Source organism: Eptesicus fuscus, chromosome 13, assembly GCF_027574615.1.
Source record: "Eptesicus fuscus isolate TK198812 chromosome 13, DD_ASM_mEF_20220401, whole genome shotgun sequence".
Taxonomy (NCBI): domain Eukaryota; kingdom Metazoa; phylum Chordata; class Mammalia; order Chiroptera; family Vespertilionidae; genus Eptesicus; species Eptesicus fuscus.
In genome coordinates this window covers 66,375,669-66,385,837 of record NC_072485.1, presented here as the reverse complement: position 1 = coordinate 66,385,837, position 10,169 = coordinate 66,375,669, and the positions used below count along the sequence as shown (strand labels likewise).

The 10,169-nt window shown below is 36.0% G+C and overlaps 2 protein-coding genes across 2 annotated transcripts; one reads left to right on the top strand and one right to left on the bottom strand.

Annotated features, from left to right (window-relative positions):
• Positions 1-1,337: 1,337 nt before the first annotated feature.
• On the top strand, positions 1,338-2,285 carry LOC129151283 (olfactory receptor 8H1-like). Its single transcript, XM_054725604.1, has one exon. The coding sequence runs from the start codon at positions 1,338-1,340 to the stop codon at positions 2,283-2,285; it is 948 nt and encodes a 315-aa protein (XP_054581579.1).
• A 5,581-nt stretch (positions 2,286-7,866) lies between these two features.
• LOC103302301 (olfactory receptor 5T2-like) lies at positions 7,867-8,819 on the bottom strand. Its single transcript, XM_008159362.3, is given in 2 exon segments — positions 7,867-8,585; positions 8,588-8,819. Coding segments are annotated over 2 exon segments (951 nt in total).
• Between the last annotated feature and the right edge of the window lie 1,350 nt (positions 8,820-10,169).

The window sequence follows — 10,169 nt, the reverse complement described above, 5'->3', positions numbered from 1 at the left end:
TTCCTCATTGTGTGCCATCGAGGGAGAAAGGCAGCTATTTCCTCAGAACATAAATAGCTGCAGTTAGTCCCAGTGTGATTTTTCCGTGGAAACATGCCAAGCAATCTTGCTTGGAACCTGATCTCCGGGGATGACCCAATGTTGCGTTAGCCTCTCTCCCAGGTATAAGAGGTGCCTTGGAAGAGAGACAAGACATAATTTGCTCCACTTATGTTCACAGCAGATCCCTGATATTCCTTTTAAACATAACTTCCTGGCAAATTTTCCATCTCACCAGGACCTTAACAAAATTTCTGCTGATTTTTTTTTTTACCTCAGAATAAAACAATGAATGCACAATGGTACAAATTTATAAAGAACTTATCTCAAAGAAAAGAATATGTTATATAAAATTTTAACCGAAATGGTATTCATATTTTATTTGTGAAAAAACTTTAAGTTGACAAATTTCTAGACAGATAATATTGGAGGAAGGGTTTTATGTTTTTTCCACCGACTTTGGATCTTGGTAAGTATTACTCTGAAAATTAGAGAGTTTTGGTGAGGATCAGATAAAATGGGAGCACTTTCAGAAAAATATGCATACTTATACACTTAGACCATATCCAAGGTAATGCCAGGTTTTTAACCAGAAGTATAGAGTTGATGGATTTATGGTTTACAAGCAAGATGTATGTTTTAGAAATAGAATTTTTGAAAGAAATCTCATTTTGAATGGTCAACTTAGTAAAACTTATCTTTTGGAAATTAATACTAATATGTGGTCTATAAATTTAGTCCCCTAAATTTAAAATTTGTTTGTGGTTAATAATTGATAATTCTCAAAACAAAAGGACAGTAAGTGATGCATTGAAATTGTTTTTCTATCATTGTGTATGACACATTTAGCATTTTCCCTCAGGTTTGCTCAAATTAGAAATAGTAATATAGTATAACAAGGGTGTTCTCTGGAGTTTATCTATCTTGGTGCAATAACAGAGCCAACATTTAATACCTCTACTCTAAACAAGTGACTTAAACTGTTTGTGCCCTTTTTTATTTAAAAAAATGTGGGTAATAGTCACACCTATAGTTTAATATTTTCACGTAGAGTAGATAAAACAGTGTAAAGCTCATTCTTATTATGCAATATGCTATTTATTTTATTATATTAAGCCCAAGGGATATTTTATGCCTATTTCTATATTTGGCAATCGAACTAAATTTTTCCATCATATTCTGCAAACCACTCATTATTATCAATTTTTAGAAATATTAAACTAATATAAATAACATTTTGAACTCATTTCTACCAAGTATCACACTTATTTCTCAACAGTTTGAAGCAGTTGAACACAATGGATGGAAGGAATAGCACAAATGTGTCTCACTTCATCCTTATGGGATTGACAGACTCTGAGGAGATCCAGCTGGTCCTCTTTGTACTATTTCTCCTGATATACCTCACTAGTGTGCTGGGAAATGCAGGGATGATAGTGATAATCCGCCTGGATCTCCAGCTTCACACCCCCATGTATTTTTTCCTCAGCCACCTGTCATTTCTTGACCTCATTTACTCCAATGTCATCACTCCTAAAACCTTAGAGAACCTACTGACCTCCACCAAGTACATTTCATACCTGAGCTGCTTCACCCAGATGTACTTTTTTACTTTTTTAGGTTCCACTGAATGTTTTCTTCTCTCCTCAATGGCCTATGATCGCTATGCAGCTATCTGTCATCCTCTACACTATCCAGTGCTTATGTCCAAAGGACTCTGCTGCTCCCTGACCTTTGGGTCCTATTTTCTTGGCTTTATTAATTCCATTATCAATGCACTTTGCATGAGCAGACTGCATTTCTGTGACTCCAATGTAATCCATCACTTTTTCTGTGACACTTCCCCAATTCTAGCCCTGTCCTGTACTGACACACAAGACATTGAAATTATAATATTCATTTTTGCTGGCTCCACCCTGATGGTATCTGTTATCACGATATGTGTGTCTTATCTGTCAATTCTGTCCACTGTCCTGAAAATTACTTCCACTTCAGGAAAGCAAAAAGCCTTCTCTACATGTTCCTCTCATCTCCTGGGAGTCACTATCTTTTATGGAACTATGATTTTCACTTATTTAAAACCTCGTAAGTCCTATGCCTTGGGGAAGGATCAAGTAGCTTCTGTTTTTTATGCTATTGTGATCCCCATGCTGAATCCACTCATTTATAGTCTGAGGAATAAAGAAGTGAAAAATGCTCTCATTAGAGTCATGCAGAAGACAGAGGGCTTCCGGCTACTAAAATAACAGTGATGCTAAACTGTTAACTTTTCTGTTCTCCCTTTCTGTTGGGCATTTCCTTGGTCTCTTAAAAAACCATCAAGTCCCTTCGTTTTTTGTATTTCTGTGGAGCCATCCTTTACTTAATCAAATATTGGCTATTTTCTGCAATATGTCTTTTCAAATCCACATTGTAATTGCAAACTATAGAATATGTGTTAAATCCATGGTCCAAACATATATGTGTTTTTAAGGGGAACTGATGAGCAAAATGAGAAATTATAGATGTGATCTTTTGAACTCCATCCGGCATACATATTACCATGCATACCCCCATGACAAAGAATTTTACTATGAAAATGAGGTCCAGTTGGCACACTGATAACAGTTTCAGAAACAATTTTATTTATCATAAAGAGAAAAAATGCATTAGAATGATTATGAGCCCTGACTTTGGAACCAAACATTCTCTCCTCTTCATCCTGGAACTCCTTTTTTTATAGATCACTGCACTGTATTTCCGAGTCTCTTCTGAATAAGAACATTCTATGTCATCTTATTTTAAATTGTGCTGGTTCCTCCTATCCCTCTTTCATGCTTCATTTGTTTTCCATAACAGTTATCTCCATCTAACGTTTTTACATCTGTAACTTGTGCCTTTTGCTTCTGCTCTGCCACCCACACCCAGCTCTCCCATAAGCTCAACGAGCACAGGCCTTTTCTGACTTTGTTCAATGTTTTATGCCCAGCACTTGGAGCAATGCCTCAGTAAATGTATCTGAAAGCCAAATCTTACAGATGATGAATCTGAAGCACAAGGGATGAAATAACTGGTTCGTGATCACTCCATTAGTTAAAGAACAAGCTCCTTTTGAACCCAGACACTCTAGAGTTCACATTCTTCATCATCACTCTGTTGTGAGAGTGGTGAAAAATAGAATTAATCATTATATTAAGGAAGGCATAAATCAAATACCAGGAACCTTTGAAAGGTGTATGTGGCTGGTAAACATTCTCAGAACTGCTGATAGAAGACAATGTGATTTTGGCAATATTTGTTCAAGCTCCTCAAACCCACAGGCATAGTCTTATTTACAGGAAGAATAATCCTGGCAAAGAAATGACAATCCCATGATGGAATGATGCCAGGAAGAGAGTCTGCATTAGTACGAGGACAGGTATCCTGGTATTGTAAAGGGATTCAGAAACAGAGTGGCTCCACAAAGGAAAGCATCCTTGGTTAAAACCTTGCAGAATTTAGCTGACTCGGGTTTGTCCATGGCTCTTCTTCATGAGGTCACCATGGAAACTAGGCTTCTTTTCGCCTTGGTATGTTTTCTCCCAGATGCTGTCCTCTTCTGCCTGGGAGAAGAGGGCTCACCCAGCACTCTGCACATTGCCTTCTGAGACCGACGTGACATTTTCACGTTGGAAAAACAATTCTCAAACTTTTGTGCATACAGTGGTGAGAGACTTCCTGCATGGCTTTTAAGGAATATGGTAATTTATTTAATAGATTAAGGAAAAGTCATGTCACCCAATTCTTCTGATGTGAGCATCTTTAAGCAATTGCATATTTCTCTTCCTTATCAAAATTATTGTCAAAGAGGTGCTTATAATATTTTATTATTTTTATTATAATGTTTGTAGGGACCAAGTGTTTTTCTTTTTTTTTAATTTCTGATATTGGTAATGTGTTGTTGTTGTTTTTTTCTGTTTAATGGTGACCATAGGAATGATAATACACATGTTTAATGTATCATTGTCAACTGAAAATAATATACAATATAACTTTTAATATAAGAAACTTAGAGTAGTAAAGACCAACTTCTTCTCACCCAAACTTTGTGCTAATTTTGTCATAAAAATCTTCTTTGTATGTTTTAAACCCCCAATATATCAGCATAGTTTTATTTTGGTCATTCATCTTTAAGCCAATTAAAATTAAAAATTCAATATTTATTACATATATCTTAATATTTATATTTTTGGTCTTATTTAACTTTTGTGTAAACCCTTGTTTCCTTCTGTTGTCATATTTATTTTCCTTGGAATAGCGTGGAAGCACAAGTCTGCTGGCTAAAACCCATTTCAGTGTGTGTGTGCTGCATACTCATGCATGTGATTAAAGAATGCCCTTGAACAACAACAAAAACAACACCGACAACAAAAGTTATGTTAACAGCGGAGATTGAAAATCTCTAGGTATAGATCTAAGAAAGATACATTGAAACCCTAACTCTCCCCAAAGAATTAAAAAAAAAAAAAAAAACTTAAAAAAAATGAAAACATCCTGCCAAGTGTATGTATTTATTTCATTTAGTATGAGGGAGAGAAAAAGGTTCCAAAGAAGTCCCACCTATTTAAAAATACTATGTAAACAAATGAGAAATATGTTATAAATATTTATTGATAATAAAAATATATTGAGAAAATACACCTTAAGGAAACACAGGTACACACAAACTAATTAAGAATGTCTAAGATGTATTGCACATGACATAGAAAATATAAGCAAGAGTATGTGTAAAAAATGAGATTTCATAAAAAGAGCTGCTTACATTCAAGAAAGAATTGTGCTAGAAACAGACTTATAGGACAACAGACTGACAGTTGTCAAAGGGGAGGGGCTTGAGGGCTCTTAAAAAAAAGGTGAAGGGATTAAACAGTACAAATGGTTAGTTACAAAATAGTCACAGAGATGTAGATTATAGCATAAGAAATATAATCACTAATATCAAGAGAAATAAGTATGGGGCTAGGTGGGTACTTAAAGCAGTTGGGGACCACCCTGTAAAGTACATGGTTTTCTAAACACGTTGCTGTACATATGAAACTAAACAGAATAATATAGAATGTAAACTTAAATTAATAAATAAAATAAACTTTAAAGAAAGAAAGAACTGTGGAAAAATCATAATGTAGTAAATGAGACCTTACTAAGAATTGACATTTAAAGGAAGGAATTGAGAGAATCACAGTGAAGAGAGAAATCAAAACAGGAGAAAAGAAATGCAGAAAATTTTTTTGGTGGAATATATTGTAATAAGAGATACTCTGTGTTTGCACTGTTGAGGTGTTATTTAATCTTAATCCCACTTTAGAGAAGTATTCTTAGTACTCTGTATTCTAAGGAGATTATTTTGGTTGGAATGAAAAGGGTTTTTACAAAATAAAAATATATAATAATAATAATAATAATAATAATAACAATAGACTAGAAAGAAGAAAGGAAGGGAAGAAGGAAGGACCATTGCCACTTAAAATTATTCTTGAAAGACACATGTACTTACAATGGCAACGAGGCTTGTTGGAAGCAGGGCTAAACATGAGCATAGGAGATATGCTTTTCTGTACCTTGGTTTTGGGCCTTGGGACTGAGGAGTAGTAGCAAGTTCATCACAGAGTGGTAGGTGTCAAAGTAAAACAACCAAAGTTGAGTCAGGACCAGGCCTCAAGGGAAAAGCATAAAGATGAGCTGGAGCTCAGTTGTGGGAAGAGTCCAATCTGCCAGCCAGTTGTACCTTACTTTACAAATTGTGCTTGTCTTTTGTCATTCTTGAGTATAAGTATGACCTTCATAAACATCAATGCCTACTTTCTGTGTATTGTAAGAAATTAAAGAATGGATTTTGTATTTGTGCTCTAGTTGAAATAATAAAATCTCTCTATATAAAGAGGTAATATGCAAATTAGCCAGGATGCCATAATAGTCACGACCAGTCAGGAGGAGGTTTCGTGCAGGTGAGTCCCGGAGTGGAGACGGAGACAGAGATGGGGGGCTGCCGGAGTGGACACAGGGGGACCTGGGGCTGCTCCAGCCGCAGCACACCAGCAGTCACACCTCTGTGTGTGAGCTGCAGAGGAAACACCTTTTCTGACTGCTCATTGGCTAAGCTCCTGGTACGCCACTTGTAGTGTTCTTGGTAACTTGGGTAATAAGAATCCAAGAAGGTGATCTAGGGTTTTTCCACCTCACTCCTGGAGGAAAAAATGAAGGTCCGCTTCTGGAGGGGCTAAGAAATGTCATATCCTGCCCTAACTGGTTTGGCTCAGTGGATAGAGCCTCTGCCTGTCTGCAGGGTCCAGGTTTGATTCTGATCAAGGGCATGTAGGTTGCAGACTACTCCCTGGCTGGGGCCCCAGGTCAGGGATCATGAAGAAGGCAACCAATCGAAGTGTCCCTCTCACATTGATGTTTCTCTGTCTTTCCCTCTCTCTTCCACACTCTTTAAAAATCAATGAAAAAATATCCTCAGGTGAGGATAGAAAAAAAAAAAGAGAAAAAAATGTCATATCCTACGAAAGAGTCATCTTGAAAATGCCTAAAGAAAGTTGTCATTTTTTGTGTGTGTGGTGAAGGGACTGGTGTTTGTGTTGATGAAAACACCTTGGCAGCTGCAGTGGCCAGCAGTGGCAGCAACAGCGGGGTGATAGGGGTGATGACTTCCCTTGATCAGCCAGTCACCTTCCACAGAGGGAGGCCAGATTGCGACTTAGGCCCGCTCCCTCCAGGGAACGGGCTTAAGCCATCAGTAGGACATCCCCTGAGGGCTCCCAGACTGTGAGAGGGGGCAGGCTGGGCTGAGGGACCCCACCACCAGTGCACAAATTCCGTGCACCAGGCCTCTAGTAAAGGACAATAAAAATTGTGCTCTAGTTGAAATGCACTGTCACAGACGACATGGTAATGACACCAAGAATTTGGAAACATTGTGGACTTCAAACCACAGGCTATACTTAGATTACTGCCAATGTATAGACCTAAGGAAGGAGCAGAGTGCTTTGAACTGGAGTCAGGTACCATTGTCAGGTGTGGTAATATGTGAGCTCTAGTTTTGGTATTTATTAAGTAGTATTTGTTCAAGCTTGTCAGATATAATCATAAAGATACTTGTAACTGCAACCTGGAACTCTTTCTAATTCTAGTCACATTGATATGAAAATGAACACTATACATTTTAAAGAAAAGATTACATGTGTATGGGACTATATGTGTGTGTTTATATACATATAATATATACCAGTATTCATGTTGAAATCCTAATGCTTGTACTGCAGAATGTAAATATATTTGAAATACAGGCATTGTGAAGGTAATTAAGTTAAAATGAGGTCTTTTGGGTGGGCCCTAATGCAATATGACTGGTGTTCTTATAAGAAGAGGATATTAGGACACAGACACTTAGAAGAAAACAGGTGAGGACATAGGGGTAAGACCGAGAAGAGAGACCTCAGAAGAAATCAACCCTGCCATTAACTTGACCTCAGACTTCTAGATTAGAGAACACTGAGTAATAAATGTATAAGCCACTAATAGTCTGCTGTACTTTATTATGGTAGCCCTGACAGACTAATACAATCACCATCAGCATATATGTAAATATACAGGTGTGTGATTGGGCAGTGTGTGTATCTGAGAATAAATTAAGTGAGGAGTAAATGGATGACACAGCTTTCCTACACGTGTGGAAACAGCACAGGTGGAGGTGTGACTACAATCTTTATATAAAAAGTTCCAGGAAGAATAGAAATACACTAATACACTAAAACAAAACATTTTTATTATAACTTTTAAATATGGAGACAACAAACATAATCTTAACTTTTAATGTTTAGGAAGAAAATATATTTTATTCATACACCCATTTTTCCCAAACACTCTTTTCATTGCCTCTTTCACATCTTTGTTCCTCAAACTGTAGATGATGGGATTCAGCATGGAAATCACAATGGTGTGACATACTGACACTGTCATGTCATGGTCCAAAGCATAACTGGAACTCGGTCTCACATACATGAAGAGGATGGTTCCATGATAAATTGACACTCCAGTTAGGTGAGAGCCACATGTAGAAAAGATTTTTCTCCTCCCTTCAGCAGAATGCATCCTCAGAATCACCAACAGAATAAAACCACAGGAGATCAGGACAATCAGGATGGTGACGATCTCAATAGAGCCCACAAAGTAGAAGAGTAGAAGCTGGTTTGTGTGTGTGTCAGAACAAGAAATGGCAAGGAAAGGAGAGATGTCACAAAAGACATGTCTAATTTCGTTGGATGCACAGAAGGATAGGCTGAAGGTGGCCACTGTGTGTATAGAAGCATGCAAAATGCCACCAACATAGGAAGCAATGATGAGTGACACATAGACCCTGGGTGACATGCTGACTGAATACAGGAGAGGGTTATAGATTGCTACATAGCGGTCATATGCCATTGCAGCCAAGAGGAAGCATTCTGTGGTCCCAAAAGTAACAAAGAGAAACATCTGTGTTGCACATCCAAGGAATGAAATGACTTTATTCTTTGACAGGAAATCTACAACATATTTGGTGTAAATACTGAGGAAAATCAGGCATCCACAGATGATAACACACTCAGAAAATAATACATGGGGTTGTGGAGCTGGAAATCCCCAGTGACCAATACAAGCAGCCCTAAATTTCCCATCAGAGTAAACAGGTAAATTGCTAGAAATAAGAATAAGAGGATCTGTAATTCAAACTTGTCTGTGAAGCCTTTCAGTACAAACATAGTATCTTCAGCAAAATTCTTCATATTGAAACACACTTGAAGATATTAATAAAATAATTTATATTGCTCTGACTAAAAGAAGCAATATTGTGACTAAGTTAAAGTGAATTATGTCTTCATATATATATCTTTTCAATGAATAATTTCTCAGCTGTAGTTCAGGAGCAGGGATATGACCAGGGGTCAAAGGTTGATGCCACTCACTACAGAATCAAATGGAAAATTTTGGTTTCAACTCACAGGCTCAACTCATGTTATTTACAAAACCATAAAGTCAAATGGTTAATTTACCACTGAATTCTATTAGTTGTTTTTCTATTAAGTCACATTAAACACAAGTAAACATCTAAATACTATTCCCTTACATAATCAAGACAATTTTTATCTCAAAACAGAATAAATATTGAACAGAAAATATATTAATAAAATTATATCTTTAAAATAACTCAATAGAATGTGTTAAATAAGGTTTGTTTGATTGACTAATGGCTTAATGAATTATAATTTTTATAAGTTAATCTCTAAAAATTTTCCAACTCTGTTAAGTTATTGAAAAAAAGCTAATCAAGATTTTTTAAAGTACATGGATTAGGATTTTATATATTATTTTATGATAGTTTATGTACCACTAAATTTGTTATTGAAATGATCTGCATTAGATTGTCCTATTGGGCAAATATTTGGTCATTTGTAATATTTTTGGAAATCAAAGATCCTGAAAATATATAATTTTCTACTCTCTCAAAATTATGTGGTGACTATAGAAGAAATAATAATTGCACCTAGACATAAACTTCACAATTAAGAGTAAATAAACTAAAAAAACAAAACAGTTAGAAGTAATAGAAAAAAAAAATTCCTGCATAGTGGCATGGTTAAATTAGGAGTCAAAGTGATACCTGAATCTGAATTCAAAGTTTTATTATTAGCCGATAATATAACACTAGTTGGAAGGATAGATTTTATTCAAGTTAGTTATCATAGTAATTTATTTAATTTTTTAATAAATCCACCCAGAGAAAATTTGAGTTGGTCTTAGAGCACATAATCTGCTGCAAATAATATTTTGTACATTATTTTAACTCATAATGTAAGTCAAGCTCCAGTTTCAGTACTTTAGCATGATTTCATCAGTGTGAGAGAGAACCATTTGGATTTGAAATAGAGAATAAAGTATATATGAACAATCTTATGGGAAGGACAAAGTCAGGATTACCTAGAAGAATTGTCACTATCAGGAGCAAATGTTTTCATAGAATTATTGGGAAGACTAAAGGCAGAGAAAACAGGAACAACTCAAATTATATGTCCAGTAAGGCAGAATTTAGGTTGAATCATATGTATTGGAAATAAAAGTTACAACAAAACAAATTA